Below are 22,750 nucleotides of genomic sequence, written 5' to 3' on the forward strand. Positions count from 1 at the left end.
TTAGGAAAAAAATGTCAGATTCTGAGTTGCAGTTGAACATAAACAAGACATCCAGAGAGCTAGAGCTGTCGAGAAAATTTTCATTTAAAGACTTTATAATGATAATAATAATCACACCTGTCACTGAAGAAACACACTGTGCAGTTCTTCACAGCATTAATGTGCTATAAACTATAAAATTTTCCTAATTCTGAAATTCTAGAAGCAGATACATAGTTGTATTTTTTTTTCTTAAGCTTGGTAGAAGCACTCACATATGAGATATGCTTGCACCTTCATTTTGACCAGGAGCACAGCATAGATTGTGTAATGATAACACTGAAAAAAACAAATAACCTTTCTGCAGTAGCACAGCATCTGAACTAAATGAAAAAGGCATGCAGATGCATACTTCAATGTTCTTAGTATTAAGGGGTTTATTTACTAGAGCCAGAATTATTCTAAGACTTCTGTTACCATTAAAATGTACACCACAAACTTTTTGAGCACAGTCATAATTTTCAGTGCTATGGTAGACACCTCAAGTCTTTGGGAACATCTTCTGGGTTTGTAGTAAATGTGCAGTTTAAAGGCTCTACTGTCACAGGAAAAATCCAGAATGGGCTGTCAGGCAGAAGAAACCACTATTGTCATGGTTTATAAAAGGAATTCTCCAACTGCAATCAGGAGCTGGTATGGAGAGCAGGACACACATAAAGACATGGTCAGAACAGTGCATGGATCACTGGGTGAAACAGAGAGGGCAAACCAGAACAGAATCCACATGAAATAGCTGCCACAGGAAACAGGGAAAGCTTTGTCACGGAAAATGAATAAAAAAGGAGATTGGCCTTACACTGAGCTGAGGCTGGGAATATTTTACCCTGTATTTTCAGCACTAGCACATGCCTTAAGTTACTGTGTAGGTAGAGAAAAAAAGTTCTGATTTGAACAATAGGTATATGCACCTAATCTGAATATGGGAAAAACTCACAGGCAAAAATTACAACAAAGATTATGTGTGTGTGAGTGTATACTTACTTTGTACATGCTTGCATAACATTTTTGCTCAATGTTTCTGATAGGAATGCCAGCTTTTTGGACTGCTTTTTCCAAAGAGAAGCTGCAGCCTAAATAAAAAGTCACCATGTCCTTGAGTTGTTCAGAATACTCCTTAAGGCTTTTCAGTGATCCAGTACAAACTCCATGCTCATATTTTCTGTACTGTAGGCAGTCAGTTCTAGTGAAACAAGAAGTTATCACATCTTTGTCACACTTTTTAATAAACAAGGTGAATTGGTTGAATTGACATAAACCCAGTGTGAAACCACATGATACAGCCTGCTTTATCCATTTTGTTCTTTCTGACTAATAACGAAACAAATACAGGAAAAACCCCCAGAACATCTTATTCTGCACAAAACCAAGCTGGCAGACAGAATGTTAGAGTTTGAGATTTTTTAGGTTTTATAGGTAAAGGCCCCTTATGCCTTATATCTTGTCTCAGGCTTTCAGAAATTAAGGAGCTGGTTTAAACCTGCTTTTAGTGTTTACCATAGGAGTACATATTTCAAATTTCAGAGACTCTACAAGGATCATGCAGACACCATGGCCATGTTTCTAGTAAATAAAACAAATATAAAACCCTATTATTGAATTCTGCAAGCTCAGATTGCAAAATATTTAAAAATAACACAAAATTTCACCTTTGGATTAGAGAAATTATCATAACATGTGGCTCAAGAACAAGATAATCAGGCTGTTATACATGGTTTTCACTCAAAGGTATAACTCCAAGAAAAGAATGTTGTTCAAAATCTTCAACAGTGTAACCAGGCTGTTTCCTCAAATTCTCCCAATCACCACCAGCATTCACTTCAGAATATTGGCCAGCAGAGTTGGTCTGTAGTTACCTGCTCTCAGAATCACTACTCAGGGGAGGACATTTCCAGTCACCTGGCTGGCTTCTGTACAGCAGTGGCAGGGGTCCATCATTTGCATGGCAGAACTTCTCAAAGTCATCAGCCAGGGACTTGTGCAAAATCACAACACTGGCCCGTCCATAGCCTTAAATTGTGGAAGGTAGGAATGGCTGGTTATTAATTCAGCTTTTTGTTTGTGAAACAATAACTTTTCTGTATGAATTTCTTTAGATGCTTTATAAGAATTACCTGAAGGAAATTTTTATTCAGAACTCCGTAATTAGATCAAACTTCTTGAAATGCTTTAAAAATCATAGCTAGGCCTACTCTATGTGTGAAGTAATTCAGCTAAAACAGTTGGCAGACATGGGTAGTAGCAGAATATGAAGACACCATAATTAAGAAACATTTATATTCATTTATATATAAACATAATTTCTTTTCTAACTGGGTACATTAGCATATAGGAATATGCTTTATTTGCAAATGTTAGCTCAGAGCCAAAGAAAGGCCATCACACACCACATTTTCACAATTCTTTTTCACCACACCAAGACAGAAACCAACCCAAAAGTAAACTCCTGGTATCTTGGTGTTCATAGCACATTCTTTAAAATTTCTTGGCTAGGGAATTTTAATGTGGACTGCAATTAAACAGATTACAGCTCAGAAATAAACTCTTGACTGTCCACTGAATCTCAGTAATTTCTAATTAATGTTTTGATTTAATTTCTAATTAAAAAAAAACAAAACTAAAACAGAACTGCTACACTTTCTTCACTTGGAAACAACTTTGATTTAAAAGTTCTTGACTACTACTATGAAATAGCTTCTAAAGACATTAACATTTTTGCAATGAGTACCACGAAGAAAGGTCCCATTGAGCAAAAATTTATTTTCTTAACAGTAGTAGTTAATACCAATGCCTGGTAGTTAATACCAATGCCTTAAACTCTCCTGCATGGAAATATCAACAGTTCAAATAATGGGGGGAAATCTGGAGTACAACTGGTCTGGGGTGTATATACCCAGCAATTAACAACCCCTAAATTCTGTACTGATTCTCTCTTGAAGGGTTATTACTGTCTGATATCAGGCAGGTGAGTAGGAGGCTGCACAGAAGCATTTACTTTCTTAAATACTGCAGTAGTCTGTCATCAAAGAGGCAATAATTTAGTTGAAATCAATGAGCTCCCTTCAAAGGCTGTAGAAAATGAGCCAAATCTTACTCTTGACTAAAGCTAACAAAGACATCCAAAGAGCATTCTATTCCTGATGGAAAAATGCAAAGCAAAGGCTGAGGTAAGCATGCATTTGCATACTGAATTCGTCCACAAACTGCTCTCTTGGGAGTAGTCAGCACAAAAAATCATTTTATTACTAGCAGAAGTTACTAAATACAGAACAAGATTCTTGCTAAATACAGAAAAATATTTTTCCTAAATAAACATAGAACATTAACCACTGAATAAAACATTAAGTTTGGTTACCCCTCAATTTCATTCCCTGCCATCCATAAGAAATCCACAGGCACATTCTGCTTTGCTGGTTATATTAATGAGTTCTTAAAATTATGGGTTTAGTCAGGGCATTCAACTGACAACACTGAACTTCACATACTAGTTACAGATGAGAGGCTGAATCTTCAGGCAAATACTCCATAAACTCAGGAAGCTTCATTATAACACTTTGAGAACTTTATTGCTCCTCCTGATAGCTCTCCTTACTTTTTGTATAGAACCCATATCTCCTGATGGATTCACTTGCATTATGGAGCCATCATTATGAATGTGTTCACAAGCAATGGTAGTGGAGCTGGATGTGTTGAAGCAAGGCATTAATTCAACACACTCATGTCCAAGTTCAGAGAAGTTTAGAAAGAGCTTTTAACTTCTATGGTGAATGGCAACGAGGGCAGCAAGAAAGAATTGGTTAACAACAACATAAGATAATTTGTTACAATGGTTCTTTTTGTATAATGAAACTGTTTGTTCATCAACTTGTTTTATATGTCATCATTTCTCAATGACAATTGGAAGCTGAGGGATGCACTGCAGACACTGAAAACAAAGTCTGTGTACATTACTCGGGTAGGATGGTGCATTTCCACTGATATATCTTTATGATTTAAAAAACAGAGTCAGATGCTTACAATATGATTTCAAAAACACCTAAGAACATAACATTTTCTTTTGTTTTACTTTGGTGCTTTTGATACTTCTTCAATCCTTTACAAACAAAAACCACATAGTTATGAAACTAAAATAGAATCACTTTGCACAGAGGGCTGTTAGGTTTACTTACCTTCTGCCATTCCAGAAGTATTACTAATACTTAGTCTGTTGCATCTAATTATTCTTCTTAGCACACAGGGAAGGAGAGATTTCAACCCTCCTGTCAAAAGCGTTTTCATCCTTAAGAGAAAGAGAATTATAAATTTAAACACAAAGCACCTTCACTCCCCCCACCCCCCCCACCATTTTAAATTCTGATTTTCTGGAGAACTTAGTTTACATTTCCTCCTTGTATTCCACCAAAGTCATTATCACTGGGAAATTCTAAGTTGTAGCTCAAAGGGGAGATCAGATTCAAAGGGTTATTTTACTGACATTCTATGACTATATGCAAACTGAATCTTTCAACAAATTAGCTGGAGACATGCACTTTAATATTTGGGATAAAACACAAAATTTTGCTGCCCTATAATATAAGAAACATTTATTTCCTCCCTGATAAATATTAATTTTCTAGAATATTCAGTTTTCCAAAAGTCATTGTAACTTTAAAATTGCAAAAGCACAAGTGGATTAACCTACCAGGGTATAATATCACTTCTCTAATCAAAATACTTTTAGGCAATTAGCAAGGCAGCCTTGTGGTAAAGATAGAGCTACATTCAGAAAGTGTCACTGTAATACGTTTCACATGTACTATGGTTTTCAAATATTAATTATGCAGAAGTGAATACTCCTGTGGCTATTCTTCCACTGGGAAAACACATATAGAGATGTTTAAGTCACTTGTCACACACTCTGGAGTAGGTACAGATATAAGTTTCCTAATTACAATCAATTTCTGCCTCTTTTTACTTCTTTTGAAGAGTTAAGATGTCATTTTTCTGCAAAGTTCACACTAAGCTTTTCTCTCAACCTCAACTACTAATAACTAAAAAGGATATATTACATCACTATTAGGAAAAAGTAAGAGTTAAGTCTGGCTAAAATAATAACTTGGCTGCAAATGATTTTAACCTTGGTTACTTTTAGGTAAAAAAACTGAATTATCCTCCAATCAAATTACCAACCTCCAACTTTTTCTTTCATTCAGAACAAGCCATTCTTAATGTCATTCAAAAGAAGTAATAAATATGAGAGAAGCTGGGCTGCTCTTTTTAAAAGAGTTACTAAATTAATAGTTACTAAATTAATATGTAATGAGATGTTACACCCTTCTAGCAAAAGTTAACTTTTCTGTTAAAAGTCTACAGTTTTTTGTTCTGTAACTATGATAGTACAAAGTTTCACTCTCACAATGGGAGAGTAGAGTGGAATAGTGTGAAAATTTATACCTCTGAGCAATCATTTTGTAATTTAACTTGAAGAGCAGTGATATAGTGTGACTGAAATGATACTTTTATCCTAGTCTGTCAAAAATGTTCCCCAGAGTTTGCAGAGCTCTGAAGTCGGGTGCACTGAAATTCAAAGTAAACTTTGTATCTATTCTTAATTCTGAAATCTTTATATAACATTGTCAGCCAGAAGAAAACAGTCTTTCTTCTAAACTCCAGCTTACTACTTTCTAGCTCTTCTTTTACATTATCTAGCTGCTTTTACATTATCACTTTGTATGCTGTACAAAAATAGTCTTCATTACAAAATCATGAACAATTCCAAACACACTTTAAAGATAACAAGAAGTTGGATATAGAGATGTCACCGAGCACTAATTCAGGCCCATAAGTATCAATTTAAGATACCCTATTCTTACTGTAAAGAGAATTTCTAACACCAGTCTGGAATGATTAATTCAAGAGATTTCAAACTAAATACAATGATCCTAATAAAACATTCCAGATGTGTTCGTTAGATTTTTTCAGATAATTCTTCTTTATTTCCAAGGATCTTTAGAACAACCTAAATAATCTGTAGGTTGATGGCCTGCTACTGATGAACTACTAGTTTACTTGGACTTGAAAGACAGTCTGAAGTTCAGAAAATTAGTCTGGACCAAAAGCTGTCTTTAGCTAAGTATTTTGTCACAAATGCCCTGTTCTGATGTTGGGAAAGCCTGATTGACCTCTTATAAAATGTGTGCCCAGCAGCAGAAATGAAAGTACCTAGGAGATTTTATCAGCAAACATTTAGGTCCCTAAAAGCTTTTGGTTCATATGACAGCAAGTGACTAGCAAGCTACAGGACGATGAATATCAACAATGCTGAAATGTCACCTGTAGATACCACACCGAAGCACTTGGGCCTGTTGCTCCTACTTGTGAACACATATACTATTGATGATGACTCATTAGAAAGTAATTTAAACATTAACTTTGTATAAGCGCAGTGAGACAAGACTCATCTTCCTGGAGCGATTTTATATAGTAACAGGAAAAATTCAATTTGATTAATGTTCAGAGTTTTAACTTTAGATCACTGTATTTGCTGTACAATATCTGTGATAGATTGTGCTGTTATTTTGTTTATTAATTACTAAATTTGGATAGACAATAAAACCAGTGAGATGCTTCCAGTAAAACCCAGCTTTTGCTATATGACTTGCCCACAAATAGTTGGAAATGCAGTATGCTATTTCTCTAAGCGAGGAGGCATAGTCAGGTTTAAATTTCCAACTGTCTCTAAAACTTCCCAAAAAATCTTTGAAGCTATCATGACCATGGCATGTCTGGAATGACTGGGGAGAAGTATAGAGGTAATTAGGATCTTAAAGCATCTTTTCCCTTTTTTCCCATCAGGATGCCTAATAAAGTGCACAGACTGACTTCATAGGGGCCTCAAGCAGCACTCTAGGTTAACAGTTTGAGACAGTGGTTAATCAGTTAGCAGGATCTGTTCTTTGGCAGAGGTTTCTTAATTCCTTTACTTTGTTTTGAGAAAGTTTCAGATAATGATAGTATACACCTCATGGGTGTATGCTGGATCATGACACAAGACAACAAGCAGGGTGTTCAAAAGGCCTTAAGAGAAGAGGCTGACAGAGCTTCTAAGATGGCTGTTGTTCCTGAAGGCATCCTATGTGGTGTCCTCCCAAAGAGCTTCTAAGATCTGGCTTTCCAGTGTGTTGTCTTTAATGAAATGAACATCTAAAGCAGACCAGATAGAATCCTGTGTAAACAGTGTTTGAAAATCAGGTCATTGACTGGCTACATAATAACAAATTTCATACTTAAAGCACCCAGTCTGAAAAAAGACGTTGTTCTAAGTCATGCTGCTCACATCAGACTTCCTGACTTTCAACAACAACAACCAATACAGTAAAGCTTCACAGCACTGAAGCATCAAGTTCATTCTTGAGGAACACTTTCTTAAACATCTGCTTCCACATTAGAAAGCACAGTAACCACTTTTCTTTTTAAAGTTTTCTTGACTCTAAATGTTCAATGTATTGCATGTGTAGCTTGAGTTTTACATACTGAACTTAAAGGGATAAGTATTAAAATACATTGCTGTCTGAGACATTAAGATGGCACTTACCCACTACTGATTTGTGGGCACTTCCATATCCTGAGCTGCACTTCCAGATCTTGACAAGGATGATAAAACTTCAAAGCTGGAAAGAGATGAAAATTATGTAGGGAGATGTACGATCAGGCAGTGATGACAGTTTAGCTTATGCTAGATCAGTAGTTCAGAATAATGAATCAATTTGTCAGGAACAATATTGTATTGAAATGACATTATATTATAAATCTTTATAATAAAAAGATTCAAGAAATATAAATAAATATTAAAGGGAAAAACTCTCTTTGCATCATAGTGGCAGTCAGGAAGTACAGTTTGGTAAAAGTACAGTACAGTTCTGGTAAAAGTTCTAACAGATCTTGGGTCTGACTATAATAAGTAGCATAAAACTGTTAGCTGACATCTTCATTCAGTAAATACTTGTGCAGCACGACTTCAGTGTAATTAAGCAGTTACCACTATCTGATCAATTTGGCCCAGATGATTTTCAAAATATCTCATTACCAAGACAATAACAATTTCCAAGAAAGCCAGATATGGAGGGTGAATATTTTTTTCATTAGAAATTCTGATCCCTGGTTTCCATATGAAGCTCTAAGTCAATAACCATTTCTACATGCTGTTCTCAGAGCACAGTTGAACACAGGTGACTGAGTGCAATGCTGTGCTGATCTTTGCTGAGATGACTGGAACAGGACTGGTTCTAAACCTTGTATTTGTAACTGATTGTAAAGAATATGCTCTACTTCCCCCAAACTCCACAATTCATGCAAAGAAAAAAGCATGTTGAGAGGAAGACATGAAGCAAGAAAAATGTAGTTACAGACAAGATAAAAAAGATCTTGCCCTGCATTTCAGATTACTTGTATCATGGACAGAGTAGCCTCTTTGCGTCTTCCAGGCTATTCCTTATTTTCTTCCTCTTTTTCTACAGTGTGCCTTTATCTCTGCATCTTTTCCTCCCTGAGTTCAGACCCCTATCTCCACAATTCCAAGCTGGGCTAACCTTTGTAACACTTGCTTCCTTGGTTTGTCTGACTGCATCCTCTGGCAATATGGGAGTTTAAAAGCCTTCTCTCCTCTCACTGGCTCTTTTTAATTCCTATAGTTGATGTATCTCTCAGTTGCACCTTAACATCTTAATTTTTAATCTTAAACGAGCTTTTTCTGTTCCTAGTGTGAGACAAAATAGTCTAACATCAGAACTCATAATACACATAAATAAATAAATTTACAAATGTTTTCCCAGACTTAGATTTAAGATTTAGACTCCTCTGACCCCACCTATACTCATAGGTGAATATATGTTTATATCAATATATCCCTTTAAATATTACAGACAGGCTTGGTTTAAGCATAGTTTTTCTATTTCATTCTTAATTTTTCTATTTCATTTTTCTATTTCATTCTTAATTTCTGACAGTGGAACCACCAATTGCCTTACAAAGTTATATATCTTACAAGCTACAGTTTATGAAGTGTTTTTGCAATCTGCAGAACAAAAGCTCTTTATGGAAAAAGAAAGAATGCCAGTACATGAAACATTTTCTATTACCTTAGAGCTTTCAAAATGAAAAAGTGAATCTGTGAATTTTGCAGATATTTAAATATGAACATAGATTCTTTACAGGCCCACATTGTAAATTATTCATCATCCAAGAAAATGGAAAAATGTCAGTTAAGTGTCAGAGAGATTACACTTTGAGATGCAGTGGGTGGGTCCATACTGCTGTGCTAAACCACACCAGATAAAAACGAATCAAGAAATTATGTAATAACACAAAGGATTAAAACATTCTTCAGAAGTGTCAGTGCGACTACTTTGCCTTCACACATATCAAGTGAATTAATGAAACTGAAGTAAAAAAAAATAGCATTTCTGGGGTTTCAAAAATGGAGCACATGAGAATACACAGCCTGTAAAAAGTATGGGTGGTAAGGGTAATAAACAGGTTTGAACACTGCGAAGTAGTTAACACCAGTTTCTGGTGTTATGAATTACAGGTCTGTTTCTCCAGTGGCACTGATAGACTCGTAAGAATATGGTTTGGTGCAGCATAATCTAGAGACTTGCTTGCAAGGAGCCCAAAGACTCTTACGAAATATAACATTGCATTGCTCATATCACTTTTGTCCTATTTTCAGTGTAAAGTTTGATAATAAGAATGGGTGGTGGCATGTACGGGATCGTGGGCCAAAAAAAGTGCAAGGGTCACTACTTAAAACTGCTGGGCAGAGTTTTTAGATAATTGTCACTCAGATACCTTACCCAGAGCTACTGCTGCACGAACAGAAACAGCAGAGTAACCTGAAACATGAGCCAGCCCATGGGCTGCCTTTACCAATACATAATGGAAAGTAATCTAAACTAATTATAATCTAACAAACACTATGTGTACTTTGCCTTGCCCTAGAATGAATATGGTTATCAGAAGCTTGTTAACGTAAACACACTTTAAATGACCTGCTGTTTAATCATCAAGCTGATTTGAAATTCTGCCAGCAGACTTCTGTGAAAAGCAAAAGCTCTCTGAAAATTTAGTCCATTTGATTTTCCAACAGGATCTCTCAGTTACACTTGTGATCTTTTATTTGAAGAATTAATTAATGATCTTTTTCTTCCCATCTGCTATGAATCATTTCAAAGCACAGAAGATCTTTGTGTATCATTCCAAAAGGGGAGTGTGTTGTGTATTTTCAGACAGTAGCTCATCCAGCAAATTATTATTTAACTTTACATTTGAAATATAGGGTATTTGTGTTTGAAGTTTATGCACCTCTAAATGAGGGCTGCAAATAGAAATTTAAATTAGCTTCCATTATTGTTCAGTCTGCTGCTTAAAGCAGCCAGCATATACTTGAGATCCTGCAGATTATGTCAGGATGAGAAATTGATGGGATCAATATGTCTTTGATGCAATCTTGTTTATTTGCAAAAAAGGTACATAACATCTAGTTTCTCTCAGTATATTAAGAACAAATAACAGAAAGCAATTACCAGTTTCAAAGCAGCCATTTCAGACAGCACCATATGCTGCTGCAACCACTGCATTGGTATAACTTTACACTCAGCTTTTGCTCTGGGACAAAACAAATTGTTTTGCAGGTGGAGAAATATGGGCAGAGACTAGAGAATAGTTCACATCAGACCCTGCCCTTGCATGGGCACAACCTATTCAAGATCCCCGTTGTTCAGGCTTTTTTATCCTGCAAAGGATGAGCCCTTATGACTTCACGCACCCTTCCAACCCCTTGAGTCATATCCTAATACCCACTTTCCTGCCTCATCACCTTACAAATACATATGATCAACAAGTTTTGGAACAGCCACCTCACTTACATGCACCTTTGGCAAGATGCAGCATACACCTAAGAGGAGACTAAGAAATTCATCAAGATTTCAAACTGCTACATTCATGCCCTGGACTTTGCTGACGGGAATACTCACCAGTGGCAAGAAGAGACTGCAAATGATCCACCGAAGGTTGTTTTCATATAAGATGACAAGAGTCGCTTATTCAACTTCAAGAAATTGAAAGAAAAACATGAGGATAGTATTTAAATACTGTTTCCCAATCTATGCTGAGCTACAGATTTTAAGAGTTGCTCCACAATTTTTTGGGCTGGGTCCAAATACTATTTCTCTATCTTGGCCTCTTCTGGCACCAAGACAGCACATGAATGCAGGGGAACCTTGCTGCAGACCACCAGTGCCAGCCTCTCCCGTGCCCCTGTGGCAGCACTGGCCAGCTAACACTGCACACAGCAAAGGTGATGGGCATTGGCTGGGTAAAAACTCCTAAAGCGAGGGAAATTTTTTTTCCAGTCTTATTCAGAAGGAAAGAAAGTGGAGTCCATAGGACAAAGTACAATTACTTGTACTGCTTTGTTGGCAAGGCAGCAGCCACAGGTGCTTGTTTTGATAAGAACATATGTCACCACCTAGGTTACACCCAGTCACATCATGCACGGTCACAGGGCTGATGGGGTGCTCATACCTACCAAGGAATTCCACCTGAAGGTAAGCAGATAAGTGATGTTCTGCTACCTACACATCATAAAAATAGAACCATGCTCACAAAAAACGTGCCACGCTCTTGCTGTCAGGTCTTTCAGGCTACCTCCGGGATTATGCCATTCCTTTTTTGTTCACATCTGTCAGCAGGTGCTGTCACTGCACCCACCACTGCTCACCAAGCAATTCGCCTCAGCAATGGTCACTTAAATTATTCCAGCTGATGTGTTTACACAATGTTAGCGTCCTTGAGATGTGGGTGTCTCAGCAGGCTGGGTGTGGAGAACTTCTAGTGAATTGTACCTCTTCAAACTACCAAGAACAAATATCTCCATCTCCACACATACCTGTGATGAAGAGATATTAACTTTCATTGTTCCACTGCTTCCTTCAACTCCTAGACCAAGAAGTACTGGGAACAGCTCAAAAGGACAGAGCATCATTTCCCTGATGAACCTCAAGGCTTAAGTAGTGCTATATGAATGATCAGATGAATCTGTGACAGGATCTCCAAGAATACCTCACTGCAACTTTCAGGAGTAAGTATAGGTACATTGCTGTTAGCAACTGTACTATGTGGTAGCAAATGGTCTGCATTTGGACTGCTTTTTTGTCTTGGAGCATCCACACTGCCCCCCCATAATAAATGTTAATTTGCATCAAGGATACCTGGACAGCTCTGTTCTGCAGCATCCATACTAACTTGAAGGATTCCAAGTTATGGACAAATTATGGCTGCATTACTATGCTTTCACTAATGCATACCAGACAACTGTGGTATTACGTGGTGACTATAGTTGTCATGATGATCTGGAAACTGCCCTCACTGGTCTGTTTGGTGGAGCCAGGCACCTGCAGATACATCTGTCCTCTAGCTGCAATAGCTCAGGGTGTGTTTGACCAACACTTAGTACAGCAGGACAATGAGAAGGAATAGCAACAAGCAGTGCTAATAGTAATTACACATATATCAGTGTAATACCAGTCCTTTGGAGAATACCAGTCCTTTTGGAGAAGACAGTGCTGCTTTGTCACTAGTGAAGATGCCCAAGCTCTGAAAACCACAGATGTTACTTATTTGGTAGACTGCATCACAGACTCCATAAATAATCAACGATAATCGTCACCATCCCTAAACTTGTGAACAAGAACATGTCGAATGAATGAATTATAATCCTGAACAGTCAAAGCTCCTTCTAGTGGGCTCAAATGAAGATCTCGACATCATTCCTTACTCTTCTTCCCCTGCCTGTACAGAGAAAGTATGAAGCTCTACAACATGTGAACCTTTGAGGACCTCAGCTGCACAGTAATGTGACTGATGGAAGACCTGGATGATGTGGCAGTTCAACCAAGCTACACTGACCTGATTATCCAGTCATCTGCAGGAACCAGGAATTAACTAATTTTATAGGCAAGTGGCAACCATGATGACCATGAGAAGAGACCTTCTGCAAGCGGTGCGTTGGTGCTGCAGTGTCAACAGTTGCCCTCACCATTTCTGAACTCAAAACAGTCATTCAAGACCAGCATATGATGTAATTACTCTGGGCAACTGTCCTCATCCACCACAGCAACCCTTGGCAAAGCAGAAAATGTTACACCATAGCTAGAGGCTGCCATAGGGCTTACTGCATAGGAGAAAGGTGGGCTTGAACTGAAGCATTGTGTTCTCAAAAGAAAATTCCCAATTACCTTACTTTTAAGGGCCTGAAAGGATACAGGCCCTTACTGAACCGTCCTGGGCAGCCTGATCTCACAGCATGTGGGTGTTCCTGATACAGTCACTCTGTCATGGCACCCTCGGGGCATCACCACTAGTGGCAGCAGCACCATGGCTGTGCAGCAAGTACAAGGGAGTGTGACAGATACAGCCACAAATGCAACAAGGGAGCAGCTCAGGAGCTCTGCTCTGCTGTTGGTCCCAGCACAGGCCACGTGAAGAACTTCACATCTAAGTTCCTGCTGACAGATTAGATCAGGTATCGGTTGACTAAACACTCTCACTCTGTAGCTATTCAGTGCCTTACACAATTATGTACAATACACCACTGTGTCCAGTGCATTTACAGCAGGCAGACTGAACATCTCAAACCGCTGTGATCATGAGCAGTATCAACAAAGAGCTCAAAATGTTGAAAAATGCTAGCTCATAGAGTTAATCTTGAACTTTTACTGCTTTTCCCTGCTTTTCCCTATGTTCATTGAATAGAGTAAGATCTGCACATGTATTGCCCTCAAATCTTTTCTCACCATCGAATTTTTGTTTAAAAAAGCAGTTTGGTGTTAAAAGAGATGACTCATAATGCTGCAGCATAAGTTAGCTAGCTTGAAAGGGACGCTGATGTCATAATTTTGATTTTCATTACCAAGGAATATGAAGGTAAGGGCTGAAAATGTTTTACACTTCTATCACCTCATTTTATATTTTGAAGATATAAATAAGCTATAGTGATTGGTATCTTGGTGTGCTTTAATTCAAAAATTGAGCCTATATTTTGTATAGAAGCAGCACAAAAGTTTAAGCTTTTACTATTATTATTGTTTTTTAGAGTTTTGTCCCCAGATGTGGTAGATGTAAATATGCATAAAACCTTACCACAGAGCTTACAGTTTAAGGACTCAAACCTCTAGTACTTTTATGAATATAAGTAAAAGAGATAAGCAGATAATTAGTCCCACTGAGCTCATGGAGAGATGAAGTGCTTTAACATTTGCTGTAATGTACTTCAGTTGCAGACATGTTTGCATACAAGCCATATCCTATATGCAGAGCTACGTAAAGAAAGACATGACAGAAAAGAAAGCATAAAGACAGAAAAATATATAAGCTATATGCTTGCTTTTTAGAAACACATATATGAAACAAGCTAACAATATAACTAGTACTGATGAACCGTACAGTTCAGAAATAAGGTCTAGCTCTGTTTTTGTCTGCTTAGCAACCATTGATCCTTTTTCCTGGTTTCTGTACACATGCCAGGTAGGAAATTGTAATAACATACCTTAAAATACCATATCCCACATTTGGAATTGGTAGGAAAAAGGGTTATATCTTTAAACTGAAAAAGGGTAGGGTTAGGTTAGATATTGAGAAGAAATTATTTCCTGAGAGGGTGGTGAAGCACTGACCCAGGCTGCCCATCTCTGGAAGTGCCCAAGGGCAGTTTGAAAGGGGCTTTGAGAAACTTGGTCTAGTGGAAGGTGTCCCTGCCCATGGAAGAGGGATTGGAACTAGATGATTTTCCAGGTCCCATTCAACCCAAACCATTCTCTGATATTCCTATTTAGGAGGCTCTTTTAAAGAGTCCATTTTTGTTCTTGGACTTTTTTTCACATATCTTATTATATATCCAAAGTATGGGGAGTGTGCTAAGTTTTGGTTTATTTTATATTCAAATAAGAAAAGAGTCTTGGCTTGTTTGAGCATTAGTTTTTGATCTGGCTAAATTTTCCTCCTCCATTGAAATGGATTTTCAATTGACATTACATCATAGAGACTGAATAATTTCATGGTACAGTTAATATATACATAAAGTCCAAAAAATCAAAATATCATTAAAACAATATTCTTCAGAAGATAGAATTAAAGCTACATCTAGCCCAGTATCCTGACTTTGACAGGGATCAATAATGTACACCCTAAGGAAGAGCTCAAAAGCAGAGAAAACATTCACAAAACCTAGCTGTCCTTCCAGCATTTCATGACCTCTGGTTCAGAAACTTTGGAGCTAAGGGAAACTTCTTTGTTTGTAGAAGTTAATGTAAAATCTGATATCCAAGTGGACTTTATCCCATGTAACTGCAGCTTGCAGCATTTCATATGGATTTCACCAGCTACCTCCTAAATTACTTTACTTGGAAAACTAAATGCAACTGCTAAGAATTTTGCAGGGACTGTTTCATTAGGATTCCACTTTCAAAGCCAATATATTTAAAAGTAACAAAACTGTCTTTGTATCAGAATGCAATCTACAAACACAGGCATTCCTTTGATCCTAATTCCATTAATATATTTCCTCTTGAGGCAAGCATCTTACATGAGTCTTCCAGCAATTTTCAGCAGTATCTTCTCCCAAAGAAAGGTCAGACTACATGGTATATGCATTGACAAAAGACAAGACAAATTAAAAGCACTCAGCAGCTTGCATTAATGTGCTCCAATACTAAATGTACAATTAAAATAAAGCATTCACATTTGAAAAACAACTCTGAAAAGCTGTGAGGTTTGTCTCCAAAAGATTAGTCAAATGTGTGTGATTTTGATTGTGGGGGAAAGGAAGCAATGAGTTTGGTTCAAACCTAGACTGATTTAGGTAGTTTCTCTTTTAATATAGTTAGTATAAAGACACATTTTTGGGACCACCTGGAATTTTGAAGATGGAGCATATATAGGAACAGCATTTCTGGAGAGAAAAAAATAAACCTGCAGAATGGATAATTGTTCAGCTACCTAGAAATATAACCAAGCCAAAATCATATACAGCAACGTGTATTTTGTCATATATTGCTGTATCCTAACTACCAGGAAGTATTTTTACTAATATGCAAAGATAGAAGAACTGATTTGAATTGTATTCCTGATTTGAATACAGGACCAAGGTGTTTCTCATTACAAATTGAAAAGAGAAGACTTTAATCAGTCAAAAGGAAGACGAACAGGCATCAGTTACTAGAAACTGCTGTGATTTTCAGTCAGACTGATGGAGCAGTAGGAGACTGGTATAAAAAAATAGTTACTACTACTAAAACATTTGAAGAGATGATGGTACCTAACGACTTTCAAACTCCATTCTCTACTGACAGATTTTCCTAATGGAAATTTCTTTTCTAGTCTCATAATACTTGTCTTTATAAATTAGCTGAGTTTGACATAGAAAGCTTGCTATACAAGGCTGATTTTGAACCTATTAAGCACTTCAAACTGCAGATATATGAGATATACAATAATTGTGTCCATGGGAAAATTTTCAGAAGTTATGCAAGCTCACTGAAGCATTAAATTATAAGCCTGGAATGAAGTGAGACTTTCTGCTAGACATCAAACATACCAGATGTTTACCAGAAAGTGTATAAAAGAATATGAAACCATATATAAAAATAAAGAAATTGATGTCCTTTGCATCAAACAACAAACATGGTTCTCTCCCCACCCCTCGCCCATTTAGTGGAAAGTTTAAAAAGCAAGCATTCTGAGTAGATCCAGCTTCAGTTTGGATAATATTACACAATATTTTCCACTCCTTTAGAAGGAGGAAAATATTGTGATCTCTACTTGGTTTCAAAATCTAGGCAAAAAAAAAGTGTGTATATATATATATATATATGCATTATATATGAATATATATATTCACTCCATGGTTGATCACATAAAGCAAACTGCTCCCAATTAAACACTTATTTTAAGACTGAGTAATTTAACAGAATAAAAGTCCAAAACGCGTAACCTATAATTCAAAGAATAGAATGATCAGTATGTGACTCTTCTACGGTTACTAAGTATACAAAAGAAAATATGTGAAACAAAGTGCATTAAGTGGGCATTGTTTAGGATATAAACTATGTATATTAAAAATAGCTAAGAATATTAACAGAAATGCATCTAACTTCAGTGACCTTGGGTTCAAGAGCTCTGCAGAAGTCAAGTATCTCAAATCTCTTTCTTAAAAATAAACAGGAATAGAGAAGATATCACACATATAGATGGCTGATTATGTACCTGATAGACACATACTTCTGATGTGTCTATCAGAAGACAACCAGTTTTTGACCTTTATAGTATTTATCAGCTTCCATGAAAAAATAATTTTCCCAGTTAATAGTTGTCTCCTAAGGGCTTTCATCATATCACATTAATAAGAAATTTTGGGGGGCAGCTGTTTTTACTGAGTCTGCATCCTACTAAGCATGAAGTCTGTATCTTGCCCAGCTACAGCAAGGGCTCTTTAGTATTATTGCATGGCGATGTAATCTCTCCTCTGCACTGAACACTTGTCCTGTTGTAAAGCTGTATGTTTTCAATTAGAGATTGAAATTTTTGCTGAATATAGCCTTGATACCACCTATAAAAACATTTAGAATTAATTAATTAGATATTTTTGTAATAAATCAGAATACATTCATCACTTCTTTGAAACAACTTATGAATATTGGGGGTAATTTGATGGCTGGAATATTTTATTGCATGAATATGTTGAGTTAATAGGTAGATGTAAGACAAGCAAATAATCTAAAAAAACAAGAGATAAGTTTCTCCAAAGTAAATAGATGAGGATTAGCAATGGCTATTCTACAAACAAGGTATGGTATGATTATTAAAATGGATAGGCAGACTTTCTTTAAATGTTTTGGTTTTACGGTTATTCTAGAAAAGGCTCTGGTTTAATAAGAGTATATAACTTCTATATTAGTCACACTTAAGAATTCCTACAGGAATAAAGTTTACAAAACCAAACAGAACAACCAAATCCATAAGGCCAAACCAGATTAAATTGTAGCCCAAAGCTTCAACTACCTAAGAGGATGCACTGTGAAGCTTCAAGATGGAGGGGTAAAAGCAACAATAGGAAGAGACAAGTGATGATGCGAGAGACACTTAACGTCACCTTCAGCTGTGACAACAACATCCTTAACTCTGTAATTAAAGGCAAATGGATGTCGCAGAGGCAGGGAGTGGGGGGAAGGATGCTCTCCTGGGGTGTGTGGGTGGTGTGAAGGCATTTACCTCTGCAGACAAAGAGAGGCACTGGAAAGATTAGGCAACTGCTGTCTTAGAGGAGGCATGATTACTTTTACATGGCATAGCTGAAGTCCGAAAGAGTACATAAAAGGCTACAGAAAACATGGGTATGGTCTGCCCTGTGACACAAGATTAAATAAGGGATTAACACTTGCTGTTTGCCAAAGCAGTGAGGCTCTGAAGATTTCCTCAGAAATCCTCTCCATCTCCTCCTTAAATGTCCACCAAAGGATAGTGTTCAGGGACTGCAGTGGGTTCCTGTCCAAACTCAAATGATTTATAGTTCTGTTGTTTTGGTACTTGTTATCAAAAAGTAATTATTTTATCTTATGCATAAACCAAACTAGTATCTCTACGAGTCACAGTTTTCTAAAGAAAAATACTGTCACACAGTAGAACAGTTTAATCAACTTGTTATCTAAAGAAGCAGGAAAATAATGGCAAGCATCTCACAACTGCCAAAACCAAATTCTTGGGCAGGAAGATATTATAAGGCCACACCACATTGTAGATACATGTTTATGTGCTGGTGTGAGAAAGTGGAAGCATTGCTGGCTCAAAACCTTTCACATGTGTGTGGAAGAGGCAGGTTAGGCCTTTCCCTGCTGAGGCAGTGCCCTGCCCCATACACCCCCCGGGCCTTTATCCCTGCCCCACAGCAGCCACCAATCCCCAACACACCGGAGACAACACTCCACACCTGCCCTGGAGCTCCCAACCCAGCTCCTGAGTGGCCAAATGACTGAAGTCCCACCTGGGGAAAGGGCCCAGGAAGGCCAAGGTGTATTTAAGGCCAAACATGAGACAAGAATGTCTTGACCTTCCTCCTCTTGGAATTTCTATTAGTTGAACACTGCTGGAACCCAGGAGTTGGTAGCTATATTTGTTCTTTTCAGTATCTTTTCTCTCTTTCTTCTGATTCCTTCTTGATAGAATTCTGAGTAACTTGAAATTGAATGGGCTTTGAGTTTGCTAAATTGAATGAGTGAAACTAATACTTTGGCAAATGGTTTATGTTGACCGAATGCTACTATAAACTTTTGGTCAAAATTATTTGATTTTCTAGAGTTGCCAGTAAAGTTTTCTTTGTTGATCTCTTGAGAAAATCTTGTCAGTATTTCTCCCATTAATCTAAATCAAAATCCATTAACAACTGTAAGCCCTGTTTAAAGTCTCATCAAGTGAGTTGTTTGGGGCCTTACAACTGGTTTTGACTGGGGTAGAGTTAATTTTCTTCACAGTGGCTGGTATGGAGCTGTGTTCTGGGTTTGACTGAACAGAGTGATGACAATAGAGAAGGTTTTGTTATTGCTGAGCAGGGCTTGCACAAAGCAAAGGCCTTTTTCGCTCTTCCTACTGCCATGCTGGCAAGGAAATTAGAAGTGCATGGGAAGCTGGGGGCAGACACAGCAAGGGACAAGTGACCCAAACTGACCAAAGGGATATTCCAGACCTTATGGCATCATGTTCAGTATATAAAGTGAGTGAAAGAAGGAGGAAGGCAGGACACATTTGGAATGACAGATTTCATCTTCCCAGGTCACTATCACTTGTGATGGGGGTCTGCTCTAGTGGAGATGGCTGAACACCTGTCTGCCCTTGGGAGGCAGTGAATTAATTCCTTATTTTGCTTTGCTCGTGTGTGTGGCTTCTGCTTTCTCTATTAAACTGTCTTTATCTCAACCTATGAGTTTTCCAGCTTTTACCTTTCCAATTCTCTCCCCGAATGTGCTGGTGGAGCAGTGAGTGAGCAGGTGGTTGGGCTTGGCTGGGGTTAATGCAAGAACAGTTGCCCAGAGAAGAAGTGATTTAGTCAAAGTCATACACTAACTTCTCTGCATATTACAAGAAATTCTAAGAATCTGTGGCATTTGCCTCATCTGACATCCAGTCTGAAGATGCATCTCACTAGAGTTGCAGGAAGGCAACACTGAGTTGAATGAGAGGCAAATAATTTACAACAGTTTCTGTAATCAGTGTTTGGTCTGGAATAAAATCTGCTTGAATAGGAATGTGTTCTTTTAAAAATGGAGAGAGATGTGTTACTAGTATAAATCTTTATTAAAGCTCAAAAATGCTCGGGGGTGAGAGGGTTGAAATACCTCAGTTAATGGAGTTATTTACAATGTCAATAATCTGCATTGCTGTCATGCTCCCCCCATCAATACATTAAGAAGCAGTCAAAACAGAAAAGTAAGCTTGAATGTGACATGTTGTAAGAAGGAGGATGCCAAACCTCACTCTTAGCCAGGCTTAATAAATGACAGCCAAAGGAAAATTGCTTAATGGGGCACTTGTTTGCATAGAAGTCTTTAACACTTCAGACAAAATGCAAATCCCAAGGAATTTACAAAAGGAGTGCAAAATGCTTTCTGACCAAATGAAATTTGACATCCTCTTCAAAGACTGTCACAGCACACACTTTACATTAAAAAAAAAATTATTAAAACTGAGTGTTCTAACATTTAAATAACGTAGGTTTCCCCTAGAAGTCCTCTACTTAAGAAAAATGAAAGAAATTAGGCTGTGCATGGATTATTGGAAGCTCAAAGAACTCCAAGTGCCTAGTGGATAACCTCTACAGCAGATCATCTACAGTAAATATTTTACTGGATATTTTTAGGTGGTGAAGTTACTGCTTCATATTCTGGGCTTGCCTATGAAATAGGCAATAGGGACAGATGCAACAAAATCATGGAAGAAATAAAAGGTAACAATTCTTCTTTTGTAACTAAATCATTATGGGTCATCAGATGAAATTAGCAAATGGCAAAGTCAAAGCAAACAAATGGATGTCTTTATTTAGGAACTGCATTGTTAAATCAGAGACTCTCATGATACTATGCAGCTGCTCCTGGCCACCGTTGGAGACAGCAATGCTGAGCTAGAGATATCCTAGTTTGCATCCTGTATCTAAATAAATCAGTATGGGTTGAAAAAATTAAGAAAAACAGTAATGAAATTATAGAACTGGTTCAATACCAGTTACCTGTTATCTCTAGTCCCAAGTCACACAATTTACAGTGCCAGCATCAATTATGCAGGTAAATTTAGAAATCCCCATCTTTTGGATGTATTGAAAATTTGTAATTCACTCTCATAGATTTTGCTACTTGATTTTTCACAATAGCATTTTATATCTAGGCCATATTAATGCAAATATATTTATCTACTGGTTTTCTAACACATTTTAGTTTCTTCTTGTTCTTTAAAACTAAGGGTAATCTTTCATCAAAACATTCTCCTGGTCCTTTTAAAGATGTTTTTAGTTGTAATGCTGATTATATTAAATCATATTGTATTACAAAATATTATAATACTCTATGTTAAGAGGTGCCTTCCAGTCACCTAATATAGTACTTGAAACTAATGGGAGTTTTCTGAGGAGCTCTAAGTTCCTTTCAAAATCCAGGAGATACACAAAATGAGTTTGAAATATATTATCTTAATTTATCCATTTGTTTCCAGATTTTCTTTTCCATTATTTCAATGCATGGAGCCATCTTATCTTTTTAAATATCAAAGAATAGGCTCAAAATCAAAAATCAGACAGCTTTTCTCAAGATAAAGGGAAAGGAGCCTCTGTAATAATTGTTCACTGCATTAAATCTCTTTTTGCTCTGTGGTAATTTAACAGATGCAATACCTTTAAATACATCATTAGAAGAAAACTTATGGAAATTAATTTATTATTTTTCATTTCTGCTTTTCAAAAATTGTCCTTCCCCCTTCATTTTATGTGGCACTTCTTTTCACTCTTTTTCTGCAGGCTCTCATTAAAAACTACAATGCACAGCTTTAATTTCTGCCATTTAAACACTTTTTATCTCATGTTTATGCTTCCTTTTCTGGGGTAGGAAAACAGAACCATAACTTCTGCAACTATCAGAATGTACTCACAGCCTTCATGATGAGTTAAGTTTTTTATTTTCATCATCACTAGCTTTCAGATCACCTTGATTAACTTCTCCTTTCTAAAGTCACCTTCTTCAAAGTTGACAGTAAATTTTCAAAATAGTGAGGAATTCACATGTAGGTCTTTTGAAAAGGACTTTGAGCTTACTCAGTGAGTATTACTGAGGTTTAAGGACACCATTATGTAGAACAGTCCTCTGTGTTCCCTCCAACAAATCTGAAAAAAATTCAAATAATTGTGAGTGAGGATTAGAAATCAAAAGTCAATTATTTTTATTAAACAGAAATTCCATTTCTGCCTACCTTAAGAAGCTTTAGCAGTTCAAAAAGTGAAATAAACCCCTATTTCTGTTTCAATGGCTAGTACTTCTTTCTGTCAATGGCTAGTACTTCTTTCTGTCCCCTATGGACAGCATTCATTCATTTTCCTCTTCCTCATCAGAAACTGAGAGCACATGACAATTCTTTTCCCCTCTTTTATAAC

At 37.1% G+C, this 22,750-nt stretch overlaps 1 protein-coding gene across 2 annotated transcripts in view; it reads right to left on the bottom strand.

Moving 5' to 3' along the window:
• Nucleotides 1-22,750, bottom strand: part of DGLUCY (D-glutamate cyclase) — a 48,155-nt gene that overhangs the window by 20,449 nt on the left and 4,956 nt on the right. Inside the window, exons 2-7 of one of the 2 annotated variants that reach the window (XM_084207853.1) lie at nt 22,415-22,483; nt 11,046-11,119; nt 7,610-7,685; nt 4,206-4,315; nt 1,893-2,046; nt 1,021-1,219 (exon numbers count right to left, since the gene is read on the bottom strand). In XM_084207853.1, coding sequence (XP_084063979.1) covers nt 1,021-1,219; nt 1,893-2,046; nt 4,206-4,314 — 462 coding nt within the window. In that variant the 5' untranslated portion in view covers nt 4,315; nt 7,610-7,685; nt 11,046-11,119; nt 22,415-22,483. Of the gene's footprint in view, nt 1-1,020; nt 1,220-1,892; nt 2,047-4,205; nt 4,316-7,609; nt 7,686-11,045; nt 11,120-22,251; nt 22,337-22,414; nt 22,484-22,750 lie in introns of those variants that run through there. The other variant, XM_084207854.1, reaches the window with a different exon arrangement.

The sequence above is a fragment of the Fringilla coelebs genome, assembly GCF_963513975.1.
Source record: "Fringilla coelebs genome assembly, chromosome: 6".
NCBI lineage: Eukaryota > Metazoa > Chordata > Aves > Passeriformes > Fringillidae > Fringilla > Fringilla coelebs.